The 21,569-nt window shown below is 36.7% G+C and overlaps 4 protein-coding genes and 1 non-coding gene across 5 annotated transcripts in view; 4 read left to right on the forward strand and 1 right to left on the reverse strand.

The window, feature by feature from the left end:
• Nucleotides 1-38: 38 nt before the first annotated feature.
• Nucleotides 39-4,354, forward strand: LOC135639593 (N-alpha-acetyltransferase MAK3-like). The gene is made up of 4 exons (XM_065153428.1): nt 39-270; nt 363-483; nt 1,869-1,924; nt 3,744-4,354. Exons 1-4 carry the CDS (start codon nt 55-57, stop codon nt 3,975-3,977), a joined length of 627 nt encoding a protein of 208 aa, XP_065009500.1. The 5' UTR covers nt 39-54; the 3' UTR covers nt 3,978-4,354.
• A 469-nt stretch (nt 4,355-4,823) lies between these two features.
• TRNAP-AGG (transfer RNA proline (anticodon AGG)) lies at nt 4,824-4,895 on the forward strand. The gene has a single exon. It is a non-coding gene; the product is annotated as a tRNA-Pro (tRNA).
• Nucleotides 4,896-8,957: 4,062 nt separating this feature from the next.
• Nucleotides 8,958-12,322, forward strand: LOC135640401 (trihelix transcription factor ASR3-like). Its single transcript, XM_065154791.1, has 3 exons — nt 8,958-9,967; nt 10,129-10,170; nt 11,674-12,322. Exons 1-3 carry the CDS (start codon nt 9,310-9,312, stop codon nt 11,958-11,960), a joined length of 987 nt encoding a protein of 328 aa, XP_065010863.1. The 5' UTR covers nt 8,958-9,309; the 3' UTR covers nt 11,961-12,322.
• Nucleotides 12,323-13,012: 690 nt separating this feature from the next.
• LOC135639635 (vacuolar protein sorting-associated protein 60.1-like) lies at nt 13,013-17,560 on the forward strand. The gene is made up of 7 exons (XM_065153480.1): nt 13,013-13,202; nt 14,112-14,263; nt 15,734-15,827; nt 15,917-15,988; nt 16,129-16,240; nt 16,389-16,546; nt 17,084-17,560. The coding sequence occupies exons 1-7, from the start codon at nt 13,134-13,136 to the stop codon at nt 17,135-17,137; spliced, it is 711 nt and encodes a 236-aa protein (XP_065009552.1). The 5' UTR covers nt 13,013-13,133; the 3' UTR covers nt 17,138-17,560.
• Nucleotides 17,561-17,670: 110 nt separating this feature from the next.
• The window catches only part of LOC103987977 (chromophore lyase CRL, chloroplastic), a 5,541-nt gene continuing 1,642 nt past the window's right edge, over nt 17,671-21,569 (reverse strand). Inside the window, exons 5-9 of the mRNA XM_009406463.3 lie at nt 21,170-21,220; nt 20,658-20,750; nt 18,765-18,869; nt 18,538-18,630; nt 17,671-18,414 (exon numbers count right to left, since the gene is read on the reverse strand). Of these exons, the coding sequence (XP_009404738.2) occupies nt 18,286-18,414; nt 18,538-18,630; nt 18,765-18,869; nt 20,658-20,750; nt 21,170-21,220 (471 nt within the window). The 3' untranslated portion in view covers nt 17,671-18,285. The remainder of the gene's footprint in view (nt 18,415-18,537; nt 18,631-18,764; nt 18,870-20,657; nt 20,751-21,169; nt 21,221-21,569) is intronic.

Raw genomic sequence — 21,569 nt, forward strand, 5'->3', positions numbered from 1 at the left:
GGTTCAGATTAAGTGGGTAAAATCGTAGAATAAGGGTTTTGGAACGGGGGGGCGATGGAGGAGGAGGCAGCGGCGGGGGAGAGCGACGGCGGAGGAGGAGGGGGAGAGGAAGCAGCGGTGTTCTCGCCCTCGGAGATCGAGTACGTGAGCTATGGCGGTGAGCACCACCTGCCGCTCATCATGGGGCTTGTCGATGACGAGCTTAGCGAGCCCTACTCCATCTTCACCTACCGCTACTTCGTCTACCTGTGGCCCAACCTCACTTTCCTCGTAATTTCCCAACTGTTCTCTTTCTTTCTATGGTTTTTACGCTGTTTGGTTCGGATGAGCGACGATTTCTTTGATTTTGTGGCGAAATCCAGGCGTTCCACAAGGAGAAGTGCGTGGGGACGGTGGTATGCAAGATGGGGGATCATAGGAACACCTTCCGGGGGTACATCGCGATGCTGGTTGTCATCAAGCCCTACAGGGGCAGAGGCATTGGTAAAACAACCGTAATCTAACATTTTTAGCTGCTTAGTGATGTACATTGTTTCTTTGGCCTGATTCAGATGAAAAATGTGCAAATTTGGTCAATGTTTTTGGGTTGTTGATTTGGTGTTTGCTACTGCATGATAAAAACTAATGTTAGCTATTGATTGTAAGTAACTCTGACCTGTTTCTTGGTTGGTGATGGAAAAGGGAGCACTTTCTAATCATGATGCGGCATTAGAGTTCTTGAAGGCATTGTCGATAAAACTAAGACCCAAATAAACTTTCTTGGCGTTCTGAAAAGTTATATTAGGAGTTTAACCTCCTCACCTCCACTTCTCTAGTTTGAGCAAGAAAAGAAGCATCTCAATGATTAATCTAACTAGAACTAAAGACTTATCACAGATATAAATTGCGGGAAGATAGATAATGATACCCCTAGATGTTATCGTGTTGTTCTTTAAGTCCTTATTTATAGAAAGTCTGTTGCCTAAATCTAATCTTGATAGACCAATATCTATTTAGAATTGAAAATAACCTTGAATTGATGATGTTGTCAATCCAGTTTATGCCTGGCTGAACACCCATAAGTGAAGTCTTTGGCCTGTCTGTCTTGTATTACTGCTAGGATGCAATGGCCTTTGTTTACCCGATCAAACAAGGAATTTGCATCATCACCACCTTGAAAATCTGCTTTGATGGGTTCCATATCTCGTGTGCGGCACTACTTGTATCAGTGGCATGCTTGGTCATTTCGGTGGAAAGCTGCTAGAACCACTTTGCATCCCTTAGCATCTTTACGCAATTGGAGAATGCTTAGCCTACATGTAGGCTAAGCTGGCATATTGTTGCGATGGTTGACATGGTGCAAGGGCTCAAATTTTGATCTAATTTGCTGCTGCACCTTTTGGCAATCACAAAATGTCCATTGGTGTGGCAGTACGTAAGTCTGTTGATCAGTGTTAGATAATCTTATTGGCTGGCCCTGGTCCCTGTAGAGATCTTGAGGGGGCTATTGATGGAGACTTGTCATATGTGGAGGATCTAGTGGCGGAAGATAGTGATAAAACTCTATCAAAACTGTTTAGGAGCCTGATACTTGTCTTAGGGGTCACGTTCCTTCAATATACAGTTTCCTCTTGCATATTGAGTTCCACAAAGCATGAATAGGAGTTGACCTTTGAGGAGTCAAATGAATTTTCTCCTTTGGACCTCTTGAAGTTGAATGACTAGATGTAGATGCTAGTGTGATATTCTTTGGAATTAATATCATTCTTGGAAGTATCTTACACAACACTTCTTTCTGTTTTCTTTTATAGTTTATGTTACCATCTTTTGGTGAATATGTTTTACTGCTTTTAATACTGCAACTCATTGTACAATTTTTTATGCGACAGCAACTGAACTTGTTACTAGATCTATCAGAGTGATGATGGAATCAGGGTGCGATGAGGTAAATTGCTTTTATTATGATTTTAGCATTATGCTGTTAACGATTCTATAGATGTAGAAGATGGAAGCATTTCTGTAACCAAATCAAATGTAGTTATGTTAAGATTCATCTCATAAATATGATCTGACACTAATGATTATTCTATATCTTTCTAATTGTTCTGCACACTTAATTTTATGCTGCAAAACATATGTTAGCGTCACTCTTTTTGTCCTTTGTTCCATCAGACTTAAGTCTACACGAATGTTGCTTGTCTTACTCAAACTATTACCTTTCTCTTCTCAGAAATTTTTTCCCAGGCTTTAACATTTGTATGATTAGGATCCAAATGCATTTATGAACCACATTTTAGATCAAAAGATACTATTTAACCCAGCTTTGTTGGGTTTCATTGCCAGCTGGCTCACTTCAGTCAAAGGCACAGATTCTCCCCATACCTAATTTTATGATTAAATTCGGTGCTCTCTTCCATATGTCCTTCTGCAAGCCTGTTTAAATAATTGTTATTGCTTGACCAAGATGGAAGATGCGAAGTCATTTAACAGATGAGTAAGAGGATCAAAGACAATTGGGTTTCCTTTTTTTTCATTGTACTGGGTTCTATGGGGTTTTTAAAGATGTCTAAATCTCATCTGAATGGGCGAGTTGGTTGAACTATATATTCTTCCTCTATTATTAGATCACAAGCTTAGTTCACAAAATCAATACAGAAAAATTAAATAAATTTTAGAGAATAAACAGTATATTGTAAAATGTTTTCTACCTTCATATTCTATAGGATGTGTAAATTGAAAAAAGAGACTAATATATGAAATAAATAATTATATAAGAGATAACAATGAATCATATTGAAGAATAATTGTTGCATTTATTTAAAAAATATAATGACATCATTATGAAGCTACTATTTATTAGCAAATAATTGTTATATATGTATAAAAGGATCCAAACCTATTCACCTGCAGCTTAGAAGATAAGGATGTGTCTCAAAACAAATAAAGGAAAACATATCTTTGTAATGAGCACAAGGGATTTGTGATTAATCTTGAAACTGATGTCGTCTTCTCCTCCTTAATGACATCCCAATTTCCTCAAGTGGTTAAGAGCTACCTATCCTCCTTTTTCTTCTTCTTATATTATTTCCTAATGAATGTGGTTGTGACAAAGGTTGCAGTGAGTAGTAAAAGTAATAGCTATAGAAATATTTTCTTCCGTTTTGTGGTAATAATTACCAGTTTATTTTCATCTTTCCTCTATTTTAGTTGTCCTTTTCTCCTTGCATCTTCTCACTTTTTCTCCCCCTCTGCTTTTTTGTTATTTGCAACAGCTAAAATTAGCCAATCCTTCACAAGGACATTTGAAAACAGGGTGCTGTTTTACAAGAAGGATAGTTTCTAGTTGTTATGTACATATACATATTTGTATACATGTACATATACATATGTATATATTGGCATCTAGTTGACACATTGATAGGCTTACATATAAAGAAGGAACGATGAACATCAGTTGCAGTAGAATTTTAAGGTAACTACTTCCAGTAATTATCCATTATAAAGTAATAGGTGAAACAAATAAGAGTGATTGTTATCATGGCTCTAACCTTGCAATGATACTTTTCTGGTCTGGTTTATGACGTTTTCTTCTCATTGTTGCTTGTTACATAAATTTTGATTTGTCTGATATATCTTCTTCTCGCTGTGCAACCCTGCTTATGGGGAACAGAAGTGAATGTATTAATCTTCTTACTTCAGCTGTGTTCTCTGTTTGTGCCTGGGAGTCATTATGCTGACATGTGAATATGTATGATAATATATAGGTAACTCTTGAAGCGGAAGTGACGAACAAGGGAGCCCTTGCATTATATGGCCGTCTAGGATTTATAAGGGCAAAAAGGCTGTTCAGATACTATCTGAATGGCGTGGATGCTTTTCGCCTGAAGTTGTTATTCCCTCGGCAAAACCCCATGTTGGCAACTACATCATTTACGGACGGAGGTGATGACCAACTTGATAATCAGCATGAATTCTCTCAGATGTATCATGATTTCTAGTCCATTTGGTCATCCAATCAGCCATGTGCCAAGGGATTAAAGTGCGGAGTCTGACAATTCATCATAAAATTTTCTGATGTTCAGGCGTACAACCCAGAACAGAGAAATGCCATCACCTTTCTATTGAAGATTTGTCATATCAGTGTCTCAAAATTCTACACTTAGCTCGGCACACTCAAAACGAGTATGTTGTAACATTTTTGTGGCCCGATTCATGTAAGTATATCCTTACTAAGAGTATGGAACATCTGAAACAAAAACATTGAAGAAGAGGCAGGGGAAGGTGAGAATCTTGAGCCGCCTGTTTCTTGATTCTGATAGTTATTGTATGTATTAAGTTTGTGTGATGTCAAAGATAGAGGCCTTCATTAATAGTATCCATTGAGCTAAACCTCATGCATTGTTTTATCATTCATGATAATATTATTTATTAAAACAACTCTTCGGTTTCTCGATATGATTTTCTATTGAAATATTGACTTAATTGGAAATTTTTAGCGAGATTTATACAACTTGATCTCTTTTAGAATATAATAATAAGAAATGTGATGCAGAGAAAAATCATAATTCTGTAAACTATAAACCGAGGGCTTTATTTATTAATAACAATGATTTTTTTTTATTTTTTTGGCATTTGGAAACCTAAAATAAAAATAAAAATTGCTAAACCATTTTAAGTTGATCTTCCTCGATCATCCGAAACTAAGGAACGGAGTGTATCGTGATTGATCGAACGCAAATCTATCACCTATTTCACCGTGTTGACTTTGTGAATCATCTCGTTACATTCTCTTCTTTGGCAAGAAATGTACATAAATTAGTATAATTGAAAAGATCAACAACAATGGGCATTTGGTCTAGTGGTATGATTCTCGCTTAGGGTGCGAGAGGTCCCGAGTTCAATTCTCGGAATGCCCCTTTTATTATTATTATTATTATTTTCCTTCAACCATTTATTTTTTCACTGCAGTTCACACACGCACGCAGTCATCATCTCGTCGATGCACCAATGAAGCCCGCTACCAAATCCTACAAAGAATTCTAGGAGAGCTTCTGAAATCGACATAAACTCAAACACTTGGCATTCAATATCTGCAAGTTGTGGAGTCTGCCAATGGTTTCTGGTACCCGTCCATTTTCGATGGTGAAAGATCGATCAAGCTAAATGGTTCAAGGTTTCTATGGTTTCCGGTGCGAATCCCATGGCACGCACTCTACAGACGCTGCTCTCCAGAAATCAACAGCGAAAAAGGGAAGCATAGAGCTTGGGAGGGATGAGGCATGACTCTACTAACCTACCTCTGATGATGCCAGGGTGAAAGCTTGGTGGTGTGATTCTCCGAGCCAAACCTTCCACTAGCGACTGTCCTCCATTAACTATTGACACTCCGTTCCTGCCATCACCATATCAATGAAGCCAAATCTTTGCACTCACCCAAACGAAAAGGACACTTTTGGAGCACTCCACAGCTTAAAGATCGGCCAAAGGAGTCTCTATTTTGCTGATATCTATCACAGATTCCATTCACTTTTGATAGATCCCTCTCTCTCCCCGCCCCCAAAGAGCAATGGTGACTCGAGCACTGAATCGAAGGGCCATTGGCTGTGCTATCCTTTCCCATTTGATTACTCCAAAGTGGGTGAAGAAAAAGTCGTCCTCTTTGACTATTGTGATCATTGGCAGATGCATGTTTCCAAATCCTCTCGCAACAAATCCAATATGTCATGTGTGATTGGGTGGATCTAATCCATCCATCGCAACTGTGATCGACCATATCTATCCCATGACACCTTTGACAGGAGGAGGGCATATTGGCATCGGATGAGATGAGATAGTCGCACTTACTTTGTTGTGCTGTGTAATATTAGTTTTAGTGAGCATGGAATCGTATCTTCCAACTAAACTGCCTCAAATCAAGAACCATTGACGTCATAAAGGTCAACTTCTAGAATTCCTTGGGGTCAACCTATAAGATGTTTCATACGCATTTCTTTGAGGATGAATTACTCCAACAACAACAAAAAAAAGGTCTATTTCTTTATGTATTTTTATTACAAAAAGTTACTCTTTTTCTAATTTTATTCGAAATGTTCTTATAATATCTTCCTATTTTTTGTATTATTCAAACAAAAAAATAAAGTCACTCTATAAGAAATTTTAGAAAATAAGATATTTCATAAAAAATAATTTTTATAAAAAATATATTTTTTATTTGAATAAGGATATTGATCATTAAGGTCAATCCTAAAATTCATTAGGGTCAATGTATGGATTTTCTATAGATATTTCTTTTGAGATAATTTTTTAAAAAAAAATCTATATTTTTCACCTTTAATCATAGAATTTTTTTTTGTAATTTCTCATTGGACTTTTAGTTTTTCTTATTTTTAATAAATAGTCTAATACTATATTCCTTTTCTTTTCCATTAAAACTAGTCTTATTTATAATTTGAGGAATCTTTTATATTATTGAAAAAATTGAATAAGGATATTGATCATTAAGGTCAATCCTAAAATTCATTAGGGTCAATGTATGGATTTTCTATAGATATTTCTTTTGAGATAATTTTTTTTTAAAAAAATCTATATTTTTCACCTTTAATCATAGAATTTTTTTTTGTAATTTCTCATTGGACTTTTAGTTTTTCTTATTTTTAATAAATAGTCTAATACTATATTCCTTTTCTTTTCCATTAAAACTAGTCTTATTTATAATTTGAGGAATCTTTTATATTATTGAAAAAATTGAATAAGGATATTGATCATTAAGGTCAATCCTAAAATTCATTAGGGTCAATGTATGGATTTTCTATAGATATTTCTTTTGAGATAATTTTTTTAAAAAAAATCTATATTTTTCACCTTTAATCATAGAATTTTTTTTTTGTAATTTCTCATTGGACTTTCAGTTTTTCTTATTTTTAATAAATAGTCTAATACTATATTCCTTTTCTTTTCCATCAAAACTAGTCTTATTTATAATTTGAGGAATCTTTTATACTATTGAAAAAATTGAATAAGGATATTGATCGTTAAGGTCAACCCTGAAATTTATTGGGGTCAATGTATGGATTTTCTATAAATATTTTTTCGAGATAAATTTTTAGAAAAAATCTATCTTTTTCACCTTTAATCATAGAATTTTTTTTTTGTAATTTCTCATCGGACACTTAGTTTTTCTTATCTTTAATAAATATTCTAATACTATATTCCTTTTCTTTTCCAATCAACTAGTCTTATTTATAATTTGATGAAACTTTTATATTATTGAAAAAATGAGATGCTCTATTGAAAACAACTTGTGCCTAATTAGTTAGTTAGTGAGGTGACAACTTATCAAGAATCAATAGTTAGTATGAAAGAATAACAAATTACACTGAGATTAAGATACAATTAAGACTCTTATCGAAGATAACAATGAGAAATTTTTAGTAACAACCGAAAGTCTCATAAAATAATATCATGTTAATATTGAAAGTTTATCGATTACAAACTTCATTTCTGAAGAAGCCACAATGTCGATATCTATAAAATAAGCATCAATTAGCTCGACTCAAAAAAAAAAAAACAATATCTATGAATTTAGCTTTCTTCTTCTTTTTTTTTTCGAAACAAGAATGCTAATTTTTTTTTTAGGAAAAAAATGCATCATTTTTTGTTTAGCCTGACTGGATTGTGAGAGCCTTAATCCTTATCTTCTCCCTCAAAGATAAACTAAAAAGAGACCATGACTAAGTTGATCAGACCTATCTGATCCTCCACCCAACACAAAAATACAAGTGTTGTTGCCTATAGATAGGCCAATACATAGGATTGGGTTCCTCCAATATCTTTATCACGAGTCCTCCATGAAGAAGAGAGCCAACCTCTATCCCCTTCTGCTTCCACATTGTTTATTGCATTGCAACGAAGGGAAAGAAAGGGATGCCTCTTTCCATCCCCCTTAATCCAACTCCATCTCCATCTCCCCTTACAGTGGTCTCCAATGAATCCAATCCACACACACTAGTCTTTTAGATTAATGCACCTGAAAACAACACTTCATATTATACGGAGTTTCGACGTCAATGGCACCGCTCTCCACGTGTCGCTTGTAGACCTAACAGCATCTCCCGGTCCCACCCCTCCCTCCCTCCCTTCCATCATAGGTCGCCTATGGTTTACCCTACTAATTTCAATAAATAATAAAATCTAGAATAATTTGGTAATCATTGTACTTCATAAATTAAGTTTTTCAAAATTATTTTACTTCACTTAATTTTTTTAGTATGACTCGATATTTGTTCGATAATGATTAAATTTACTAGCTAATATTTCTATCAATTAAAATTATTTTAGATTATTTTTTACGGATTTCTAGCTAATATTTCTATCACTTAATTTCTATCAATAATGATTAAATTTACGGATCCATATAGCTCATAATCAAAATTTTTTAAGATTATTTTATATCAATTAAAAATTATATTATGAAGCTCAGAGTTGATATTTTATTATTATTATTGTATCATGATTTTTTATAAAATAAAAATAAATAAATTTACTAGCTAATATTTTTAGATTTATTGATTAAATTCTCGAGTTTTACGCATCAGACTAATATTTTAGATATTTTGAACTCTAATCTTTCAGATCAGATATAAATTTAGAATATGAGTCTAAATATTATGTATTTGAGATTTGAAATCTTTAAAAAAATATATAAAATATTTTTTAATGTCTTAAATTAGGACTCAATATTAAGTGAGGGATATTTGGAAGATGAAAGAGAAAAAGATGAGAGAGAGATCACAGAGAGAAGAAAAGGACAATATAAGATCAAGCTGATTGAGAAGAATCACATGACAAAATCTTCCCCTGGCAAAGGAACAAGGATAAAGGAGGAGGTTGGATTGGGAGAAGGCAACAACACAAAGAGGATGGTGGGAATGCCTTTTCAACCCTTAAACTAGGAAAGGGATATCCCCCTCCCTCCCTGCCTTTCCCATAATTAATCTTTAATGGTGTAGAATTACTCACCCCATGCTGTTATTCTATTGCTCATTAACTACTAAATGACACCTTAGATATAGACAGGGATTGGAGGACCAATGTTAATTAGGGCCTAATCAAGTCTTCCCCTCCCCTTCTTGCACTCATTTCCCTGCCTTTCCCCTCTCTCTCTCTCTCTCTCACCTTCTCTCTGTCTCTGTTTCTTCCTTTCTTAAGGGTATGTATGCATGGAGGGCCGTAACGGCGCCCTCCCAATTCCGTTGACCCGCCGTTAAGTCTTCACGTGGGTTTTACGAGGAAGTTGTGATCTTTTTGTTTTGGCTGTTGCTGGTCTCGGTCATGGTTAACGCCGTCGAGGCCGGTGGTTCCAATGGCCACAACGGCGGCGGCGACGGAGGAGGGGGAGGGCGGGCCCCGCGACTGCCGCGGTGGACGAGGCAGGAGATACTGGTGCTAATACAGGGGAAGAGGGTGGTGGAGAGCCGAGGGAGAGGGCGCGGGGTGGGGCGGGGAGTTGGCGGCGGCGGCGGGGAGGAAGGGGCAGCCGCGCCGGTGGAGCCCAAGTGGGCGTCGGTGTCGTCTTACTGCCGGTTGCACGGGGTGAACCGGGGGCCGGTGCAGTGCCGGAAGCGGTGGAGCAACCTCGCTGGCGACTTTAAGAAGATAAAGGAGTGGGAAGGGAAGGGAAAGGAGTCGTTTTGGACGATGAGGAGCGATCTCAGGAGGGAAAAGAGGTTGCCGGGATTCTTTGATCGAGAGGTGTACGATATCCTCGACGGTGCAGCCGTGGCGGCGGTGGCGGAGGAGGAGGGGAAAAACGGAAGCGGGCCGGCGGCGGCCGCGGGGGCTGAGGAGGAAGAGGCGGTCTTTGATAGCGGGCGGACCGCAGCCGAGGATGGATTGTTCTCAGACTTCGATGAGGAGAAGGACGCAGAGGAGGATGAGGAGGAGGATTCGGCGCCGCCCCTGCAGCCGGTGGCTGCTGTACCAATATCGGGTAAATGGATGTTGATGGCATCCTCGAGTTCGATTCGTATGATTAGTATTGTTTGGCCTAAAAGCCATCTCTTTGCTGATAAAGATTTGAGCTTTTTCTCATACATTTAGGTCTTCTTGTTTTGTTGATCTTTCTTTTCGTTGCATTGCTCCTTTGTGCAGAAAAGAAGTGCGAATCATCTCAACAGGGGGGGTCTGACCGAGGTAATGGATTTTGCTCTCTTTGGTTGGCAATTCTATTAGCTTTTGTCAGTCCTTTTCATCACTTGTAGATGCTTGAATTGCTAAATTTCATTGTTTTAGCACATTCCATGCTCTTTAAATGGTATTTCATGGAATAGCATAATTTTTTTTCTGTTGACTGTGTCTATCTTATTTGCTTGGTGTGTATGTTCTTTTATCTTTAGTATTAACTGGTACCCAATTTCGAGTGATTAATGCGAGAGAAGTAGAAATTTTCATGATATCGGTGATGGGGAGAAGTAGATAACAGTGAAAAACTTGGGAATTATAGGACACGCACAGTGCGAAGGGGGCAAAAGAGAATTAATGTTTTCCTTTTGGTAATGCAACATAGAGTTGAGTGAATCATTTAGGGGTGCAGAATCCATGACCTTTGCATATTTCAAGGTTGAATGACTAGAGGTTTTTCTCTTTATAATGTAATATAAAGCAGTATACATATGTTTCTTCCCAGAGTTCCCTAAAGAGTTCGAGCAATGAATCTCTGCAACTGTTTCGGAAGAAAATTTATCTGAAATGTGATAAGCAGATAGTGTCGTCATATATATCTCCGCAGCTGTCTTATTTCCTGTTATACTCTCCTAACATCCCAACTCAACTCAAATCTGATTACATATGTTGACGAAACAAAAATTATATTCTACCATTTTTTAAGGCTTCTTCTTTATGCTAAGATTATGTAGTATTATCGTGAATGATTCATCATGTTGTTTTATTTTCTCATATTATTAACTATGATCTATCAATTGACATGCAAGATAAGCTGGATCTATTTATTTGATAATGCCTAGTTATTATAGCAACCACAGCAGGTATATTGGTCTTGTTGCAGCTAAGAATCTGTACTTGAGACAAAGGATGCTTTCTTCATATTATTCTCTTTGGTATATTTCAATTTACATGTGAGATAACTTTTGTATATTCATTTTATGATGCTCTAGTTATCGTAGTAATTTCACTTTTAAAACAACAATCATACTAGAGGACATTAGCAATTGAAGTTTTTTTGTGCCTTTATCAGTCTTTAGGATCGTTTTTCTTATTATCAGCTTATAGTATTTGTTATCTTCCTTACCATTCCTCGGGGCCAAATAGATAGAATCTTCAAGGAAATCTAAACAAACTAAAGTGAACCACATTACAAGCTGACAATGAAATAAATCCTTTTTCAATCATAATAGCATACTTCATTGTCACAACCAAGCCAAAAGGTGCTTTGGGTTCTGAGTTCCTTAACAACTTCAAGTGGATTGATTTCATGAAACACTGATGCGCACGGTAAACAATAATTTTTTTTTAATTGAATGTTCTCCATTTTTTACATGAATAGTCAAGTTTTAGAATATAACATTGAATGCTTAATCTATGGTTGCATATTTGACGCTGAAATTTGCCCTGTTGAGAATTGGCTCATACTATTTATATGGGCCTTTAGAAACTATTTAATTTGTTTTAACTATGCAGCTACAACAAAAGATAAACAACAAGATTATAACCCTGAGAAGGGCTCCCCGCTACGAGAAGGACAAAAGCGAAGACGATCATCACCAGAAGGAGCTGAAGACAGCGATCTACAGAATCGACTAATTAAAGTCCTAGAGATGAACAGTAGAATGCTGACAGCCCAACTAGAAGCTCAAAACATTAATTGCCAATTGGACAGAGACCAGAGGAAGGACCAAACTAACAGCTTGCTCGCTGTTCTGGGCAAACTTGCAGATGCTCTTGGCCGAATAGCTGACAAGTTATAGCAACTTCCGGATGAGTAGGCGCCACGGTCATCCGAGGACTCCATTCTGCTAATTATGCTCATGACTCTGTGGATCTTGATGAGGGTGTATTGAGAATCTATTTCCTATTGTTTGTACAAACTAGTTTGTGAATTGGTCATTGGAATGTAAAGCTTTTTTTTTCTTTACCTTTCAGGGAGTGATAGGGTTGATAGGGTGATAACTGAAACTTACAGAGAGAGGAGAGATTTGGCTGCTGCCAATTGCTTTCTTATGATCTAAAATCACTGATTTGAAGTTTATTGGATAAAACTATGGAAGTTGAAATTGTAGCAGCAGATTATTTTTGGAAATATACTTCAAGAAGAGTCATACTGCTTGTAGATTTTGTGTATTTTTCTTTGCTTGGAATTTATACAAGTAATTGTATCAGATTGATAATTGCTTGCATTTTCTGCTTAACAAATTAGTTCATGGCAAGCAGACATGCGGCGGAAATTTAAATTTGATGAGAATTATTAAGATTTCTCATTCTTTTGGTGTTTAATCTTATCAACACTTGTCACTATTTCAAAAAACATATCTTATTAGCACCCACTAAACTGCAATAGACTTATCTTAGCAATGGATTAGTATTATTCTCATCATTGATATATTGTTCATTAGATTTATTGTGTGAATCACTTGATGCCTAGTTAGGGTTCTTCTTATTTTCCAAGGCAATTTTTTTCTAACATTTTTAGAAACTAAATCTTTTCTTTAATATATCTTTATTTTAGCACATTATTTTATATTTATTGTTAATGTCTTAAAGCCTTCTAAGTTAAGTATCCCCCATTTGGCCAACTTCAGGAAAAGGTAAGGGTTGGATCCTCTACAACTTCCATTTTCTTTCATTGGACGGTTTATGGGAAGGACATTTGGAGACGGACGGTTCAGATGTGCGGAATGGAGGATCAAGGGCGATGTCGAGCATTTGAAGAAGCTATGTGGATGCGCATAATTTGGAGAGGATTCGAACAGTCGAAACCACTTCGACGCGGTCGCGGTGGGCTTCCGCGTGAAGAAGCCTCAAGATCTTATTGACCTCCCCTTCGATCTCATCCCGTCTCCGTCGCCTGCTAGCCTTCGTCCCGCCTGCGAAACCCTCAACTAGGTCGCCGCAGCATAAGGCTCGTCTGGAATCGCTTAGAGATGAAGCGGGTCTTTGGCGCCAAGAAGAACAAGGAGCCGCCGCCGACGATCCAGGACGCGACCGATAGGGTTTTACTTTTTGATCCCTTTATCCTATTCCTGCCCTTTAAAGATCTCTCTTTTACCGATCCGTGTGACGGCGCTCGTGATTTGACGGGATCTTATGATAAGTCCTACGATCTCCATGGTCGCAAGGCGCTGTCCTCTTTAATACCTAGCAATTGCACTGATGATGGGAATTAGGATTGTTTATGATCTAACAGGGAGATGAACAGAGCCCGTAAACAGACGTCTGTTTGATAGATGACTAATGAATTTGGAGAACAGACGAGATAATATAAGTTAAAGAAATTGCTGCCAGAACGATTCTGTTCCGTTTAAAGAAACTCTTAGATGCCAAATCTTTTTTGATATCCTCTCTTTCAGGTTTTCTCTACCCAATCATCACGTTTGGAAAGAACGATCTAATATATGTATTAGTTTAAATGGGAGCATATAATTACTTATTTTGATTTTTGTTTCTGTTTTGTACATTCCTTATGATCCTACATTATATTTTATGATCCTACACTATATTTGGTGTAATACATAAAGCCAGTCCGGATTTTGTCTACAGGAATACATCAGGCATGTAGATAGTGAGCTTGGTGATAAATGAGATGCTTGATTTCTCAAGATAATTCAGTAGCCACTGTGCTTCACTCAGTTATAATTGCCCACTGCTTTTGAACAACTTTGATTATCACTTATAGGTTCCTAATCTTCAATACTGTATCTGATTCATGCATGCCTTGTTCTTCTTTCAGACTTGTGTCAGTTGGCAGGCACTTGTCCCCTATTTAAGTTCTGGATGTTCTTGAATGTGAATTTAATCTACTATGTAGTTTATTATATTTCTTAGTCATGCTGAATGGAGGTTTGGTAAATATCATTTCTTGTGCTTCCTATTATTCTTCATTAATAATGGCCTTGTTTCAGATAAATAAAAGGGGGGAAACTGTTGATGAGAAAATCAAGAAACTTGATGCTGAATTAGCTAGATATAAGGAGCAGATAAAGAAGACGCGACCAGGTCCGGCTCAAGAAGCTGTTAAAGCTCGAGCAATGAGGGTTCTTAAGCAAAAGAGGATGTAGGTCTTTTTTTTTCCTTTTGCAGTCGTGATTTTCAGATTTATATAATATGTAGGGGTTTTTTATCAACTCCAAACTAACTTGCATATGTATTTGTTTGTCTATTATCTGTTCAATGTTTATTGATTTTGTCTGGCATGCTTGTGTCCATACTATGGATAGTTTTGGTGTATGTTGTCTAGCATTACTATTCTTTAACATCATTCTAAGAGCATCTAATGATTTAGGGTAAATTGTCCCTAGTTTGGCATCTTTTTTCATGCATTAGAAGGCTTCTCTTATATTGGTGCTTTTGATTACATAACTCCTATTGTTGACCTGCATCCCATTTCTGGATTTTATGGATCTACCACAATCCACTCTATCCTTATACGATTCCATCGTAGGCTTGTAGCTTTGACCATTGAAATTTTATTTTATATTTTATAGTAAATATCATCATCATACACTTTTCCATGCCAAAGATTTAATTATCATCATGAGTTAGCCAAACCCAATGTCCAAATAGTGATTACATGTGATGGATTATTACTGCCATTAGGCTGCATTTCACCTGATAACATTTATTGAATATATATTTTACATAGTCTATGCATGCAAAGAAATTTGGCTCCTTTTCTATGTTTTTTAGAATCTCCAACTTTATTTCTCTGTCATGTTAGATTAGCTTTTCTTTTAATTTTACGAGGTTTCTTAATGAGAAGGAACCTTTTTTTTACTGAGCCTTTCAGTTTTTATATGAAAATTCAGGTTTTCTTATTATGAACTTATTCCTTGGTTACTGACTTTGATCACTATATGCTGGTGTATTTTTTTATTATTTAATGTGCTTATTTTTGCTCAACTTTTTTGTGTTGATATGAATCCATTCATGCTGGTGACATATCTTCTAGGACATATCGTCTATAGCTTCATGATATATAATTTTCCTCTCAAAGCTGTTGCTATTATATAATATGAGTATACTGAAAAAAACCTGTTACTTGTAGTTGTACTGCAATGATCTCCTTTGTCTATCTTTTATATGGCAGTATGTTGAGAATTGTTTGCCAAAAAGTTAAGAGTGTCACTAATTATTGCTCCAGCATTGTATATATGTTAACGAGCAATGTTCTGGTGGATTGCATCCTATATGAGTTATAGGTATACAGATATTTGCAATTGCATAGTAATAGATTAATTTGAAGCTTTAAAGTTTATCATGGATGTCTTGACCTTATATTCAACTACAAATCTCCTCTTGAAGGCTGAAGCTCAACATGACTTCTGGGCATGTTTTACATATTGCGTATGCACTGTTGAAACAAAGTTTGTTTTATAAATGGAATCAATAATTTGCATCATCTTATAAAGTACAATATAAGGGCTGGCTGATAACTCTGTTGCATTACTTCCAGTATTTTATTATGCTGCACACATTAATGCTTTATCTATTTGCTGATTGACAATTTTCAATTCCTTTTTCCCAGGTATGAGGGACAGCGCGATATGATGTATAACCAGACATTCAACCTTGATCAAGTTGCCTTTGCTACTGAGGGAATTAAAGATGCTCAACAGACTGTATGTTGTACAGGCTTCCTTTTAGAATTTAATTTTTCTAAGAACATTTGCTTTTGCTGATACACAAATAAACCATTTGACTTCTTCAGATGTCAGCGTTGAAGTCAGCTAACAAGGAGTTGAAAGGGATGATGAAAACTGTGAATATCTCAGGCATAGATGTATGTTGCTTTTATTGTTGTATAGTATGTACTAAAAGATTGCATCCCGTTTCTAATTTCTACAAGTTAGTTTACTGTAAGGATGTGAAAATGCAGTATTTGGTACTTTTTATATCTGAAATCATTTTTGGAATGCACAGAGTTTACAGGACGAGATGATGGATATGATGGACATGAGTACAGAAATCCAAGAATCTCTTGGGAGAAGCTACAATGTCCCTGATGACATTGATGAGGAAGAACTCTTGGGTGGTATGATAGTACGATAATATTACATTAGATATCTTGGCTTACTTTTTAAAGTTGTCTTGGTACTTTATTGAAGGCAGAGTTATTTTCTGCATGATTCTTTGTGTAATTTATCATGTCAAATTTTTGTTTGTTGGTTTGGATAATGCAGAGCTAGATGCTCTGGAATCTGACATGGGAGCAGAGACAGAATCCGATGCAATTCCATCTTATCTTCAACCAGACAAGGAACCCGATCTGGATGCAGAACTCAACTTTCCTGCAGCTCCAACAGGCAATTCTGCAGTGCCCAACAGAGTGAGGCCCCAGGTATATCCATCGCTTGATTGGTATTAAAATTGTGTAAAACGCATGAACATTGGACATGAATGATGATTTTCTAGGATCATTTGTGGAGAATTTCTCACCTTTAACGTCTAACATGCCATGAAATATCAGATATGTATTGTTATCTTTGAAAGATGATCTTGTTTTGCGTTAGTGCCATGCTTATGTAGTGGTAATTTTTTTACTATGCATTCTTTTGAATGGTTCATTAAGCCGTTGCTAATACAACAGTAACTTCTGGATATGGTACAGCAGTGATGGTTGTGTACTATCTTGTGTTCACGAGAACAATCCGCTAAAAGAATTTTTTGTGTAGTGTTGTGATCTCTTCCTCTTTCATGTTAATGAAAAAAAAAAAACCCAAGAGGAACAAAAACCAGAGCTGGTGATTTGACATTCTTATGCTTGAGGCATAGTATTTCCACTTCCCTATATGAATCTTCTAATGCCTCTTGGATAATATTTTTTTGCTCTCGAGTAATCACTGTGTAAGTAACCTGTTTGTTTGATCTGATACAGACGGAGGATGAACTAGGCTTACCTACTGTGCCTCAAGCATCGATACGCAGTTAAAGAGCAGCGGTCTGGGAATGCAATGCCTCAAGTTCATAACAATGGCAATGTCCTCCATATTGGTGACAACACTACTCCGTATTTGAGTGATGCGTTATAGTTAAGAACATGATGATCGTTTCAGGCATATGATTCATGATTGGTTGAAGGACTGGGTGGGTGTCTATAGGTTTCTGTGGAACAAACATTTTGTGTCCAAATATGGTCTTTTTTTTTTCTTTTGATAAACAAAGTATAACAGCCTCTGTATGAATCATTGCTCCAAAAATGTGAATAAATGGCAGTCTCATGGTTATCGTTCGCACGAGCGTGCATGCGTGTGCCGGCGCGTGCGTGCGGACAAAGGTACTTGTCCTGATGAATGTTTGTAGTGATTGGAAAACTCCAAAAGAGTAAAAATGGAATCGTTCGTCTTCTTGAAAATTATTAAGGGGCCGAGTTGTTCTGACGCCTATCTGAACTCTTATCGAGCACTGATGATGCTTATGGATTGGCCTTCTTGGTGTGTGGAAGGCTTTGGACAATATTCATCATAAACCATAACCCGACATAGCAGCTGATTGATTAACTAATGCAAAAGTAATTAATTGTTGTAGTTTGCTCCAATCTCGAGCATTATATGATGGCAAACAGAAGAAGGAAGCGAAGTACATTCTTCCCATTTCTTCGCTCACTTATATCTCTACCCTTCACTTTTATCATGCCCCATATAAATTTCTCTGCCTCATCTTGAAGCAACTGCTGTGCTATGTACAATCCTCCACCATCTTCTTCATTATAGGCCAAATTCTCCTTTGACAGGGCATAATCGATCATTTGTATAAGCATTCCTGTCTTGACTGCTGACCTTCGTCCTCTAGCGTGACAATAGGAACCAAATTCCAATGGACCACAGCATCCAAGAAAACAGTACGCCCAAAGAGTTCGGGTTTCTTCTTGCTGTGAGGTGGAGATTCTGCCAAACTGGGCATCTCTCGCTCATGCAGAGCGGTTAACTCAACAGTGTTCTCGGAACGTTCTTTCGTTCCTGAGGAGAACAAATAATTGAAAAATAGAATAAAATTTTAAATGCCAACAGGATTACATCATGAACCCTACTGCAAAAGAGATCTCCGTCGTCTTCTCGGATGCCAATGCAGAGGGTAAGTTCAAAGGTGAAAGCATGTCTTCTCCAATGCCAACACAGAGGGTAAGTTCAAAGGTGAAAACATGTAGTCGTAGCTTGACGGTGGTGTTGCAGGTTTGAATTCGTAAGGACCTGCCTTTGGACCCCAGACCTGGATACATGAAATGATAAGCAATTACATCGACACTTGCATGCACATATTATTATCAAATGATTCGATCAAGATCATAAATATATTGCGGAGGTAACAATGGCGGCCAATTTTGAACACCACCTGATTGCCTTCATCATCAAAGCCTCTGTCCCAAGTATGCACTTCACCATTCTTGTGAACTATAAGCTCAGACGTACAGTATGATGCGCCATTCTACTCAGGAACATTAAACAGATAAATTCTTTTTAGTGAGAATGATGAGCGATGAACAAAGGCCAGTTCATGGTGCTGCTGATAGTAGCTGAAAGCAAGGCGTACAATATGAGGAAGAGTTCAGAGAAGGATACCCATGAATTGGGATAGCCGCTGGGTGGAGTTGAACCTTCGTATAAACAGCGCTTTCCACGTTCACATCGTGAGAGATGAACAGTTGTTAGATGTTCTGTGATATCCTGAACACCAAACCATAATAAAGCATAAAATGAAACAAGGAACCTGCTTTAACTTCACTCCCAAAGGAAAAAAAATTCTTTTTATGGCAAGTAACTTTTACAATGAGAAATGGCTTGGCTGTTGGAGTACATAATATGAAGCAAACAGTGAAGGAGCTAAATCAGCAGTTTGCAATTGTTTACCGTTCCTTCAATTGCAATAGAAGAATCTCAGAACATATTGCAGATGTCCAAAAATAGCCTCAAATAACAATAGTATACTGGTAGAAGTTCTGGATATCATTCAAACAACTGATGAATGGATATAGAAATGATGGAATGAGTCATTAATAAATGACCAACTGAAAATATCCAACAGCTCATCTGCTACTGAGTTTTTCTTTTTCTTCTGACACTTAGGTCTGAAATTTCCCAAGATCACATGATCTTCCCAGTCTAGAACACCAGCGGTCTGATAATCCTACATGTAAGTTTCCAGGAGGCTTACTCTACTAAAATGATAGGGATAAGAAAAAATGAAGAGCAGGAAGAAAGATGAGTGCACCTTTTATACTAATTTAGAAAAGGGAGTTTGGGATTAGAGTCATGAGCAACCATGCTGATTGCAGTATGCCGGTTTCTTATGAGTTGTGTTTACAGGGATTAAGAAACATGAAAACAAATGAGCTCAGGAGTCAATTAAGTAACCTGTTAAATCTGTAGCACACCTTAGATATGCATTCCCTACTTTCTTGTTTTCCTTGTTCTGATCCTAAAACATAATTTTACAGGTCAAATTGGAAGCATGGCCACAAAGATGGCAGATCTAATATCAGTCTTGGATAGCAACTAGCTAGCTATTAGCTAATACAGGAACTCCTAGGTACCCTCTATTAGGAATTAGCGATGATTACTTTTGGCTGACTTTTATAGAGTTCCTATGGCCAAAGGAAATGTCAAGCATGAACCAAACTCAGCTTTCCCCACCATGCGCCCAAAGATCTTTTGAGATATGTTCGGACCATCATGAATTGTTTTGCTTTATCCAAATTCCAAGTTAAAAATGTGGAAATTCAATTTTTTAAAACCATAAGTATTTTTCCTGAGTCAAAATGTCAACTAACCATAATAAAGTCTAAGTAACCTTGAGCAGGAATCAACAAATATGTCAAGAGTTACTTGTGACTTGTATTGTGACCAAAGGAAAACCTGGGCCCAATAATTATACTGCAGAATTTTGCATTATTTCTTCAGAAATATCAGCATGCAGAACTCTTGAGCTAGTATCACCTATTAATTCCAAGAGACACTCCTTGGAGCAATTTCTACATGTTCATACTGCAATAATCATTTACTCCATCTTTCTCAGTTATTCCTACCTTTTTAAATCCACAAGTAAATCACTATGACCATGAAGAAATCAGTATGTTCATGAGTATTTGCCAACTGATTCGAGAAGTGGCTTACCAAAACTCATATTATTAGTGTTACAATGTAATAAAAAAACATGGTGGTTTATCTCATTCAAATGCTACAACACCCAAAGATCAGCATTATTTTATCACAAGATACTTAAAACTGCCAACAGTACTGTTAATTAATGATCCACAGTTTGAAACAAATGATAAGAAACTAAAGCAATCCAGAGACCAAAAACAGGTGAGAATATGGTATTTGGCTGTGATTTCTGTTGCATTTTAATTTGTCGAAGGAATATCACTTATATAGACCAAGATACAAGCATATCCAAATAAAAAACATGTCAGAGACTAAAAATCATCTAAAGTTCCCTTGTAAACTAAGACATACCCCAATAACCTCCTCAGGCTGTGGTCTCTGATCCTTCGGACGGTCACAAAAGTTTTTGTACTCTTCCACATCTCTTATTGCATAAGAACTCAACTGTCCATTAAAAAATATCTTAAAGAGTTACAATTCAAGATCAGCAAGTGAGTTGATTAAAGGTAATGAAAAGTATTAGAAAACATACAGGTTTCCAAAGTCCAGGTAAAAAGATGCAGGAGTCACAACTAACTGATATATTCTCAACTAAATGGGGCTATATCATGCAATGATATTCACATATGTATTAAACAATTATAGGCAGTCTGATAACACAAAAAATAGCAGGAAAAAATCATGGATATTATAACTTCTACGTATTCTCAAAAAGATGAAACGGTAAAATATGATGAACTACGGTAGCAGCATTGATAATTGTACACTGAGAAAGAAAAAGATAAAACAAGATCGAGTTCTAACTTATCATAAGAAGTCAAAATGAAAAATAATGATTAGTTTGGACAAGGTCTTTTTTTTACCTGAACATCACATTTCATCTCTTTTGGGCAAGGCTTCACCATATAAAATCTCTGCAATGATGACAACAGTGATTAGTTTCAATCCATGAAGCACACAGCCCGAACATGACATGCCATACATAACCTTTTAATTTATTTAACATATTTACAGGTTTCTTGGACCTAAAGAATGAGAATAACTGTGACCACAACCACAAACCCTTTCCCATGTACTTCCAATAAATTACCATCCAGACACCATTTTACATTTCTCCATGCCCTAGAAGATAACCGTCAAAAGAAAAGTAAATCAAACGAGGCGATAATAATATGTCGGAGCACAAGCACAATATCATAGTTTTAAACAAGCATCTAGTGATCCCTCAAAAAAACAAAACAGTCTAACAGAAACTCAATGCAT

Source organism: Musa acuminata, chromosome BXJ3-6 (genome assembly GCF_036884655.1).
Source record: "Musa acuminata AAA Group cultivar baxijiao chromosome BXJ3-6, Cavendish_Baxijiao_AAA, whole genome shotgun sequence".
Classification (NCBI taxonomy): Eukaryota; Viridiplantae; Streptophyta; class Magnoliopsida; order Zingiberales; family Musaceae; genus Musa; species Musa acuminata.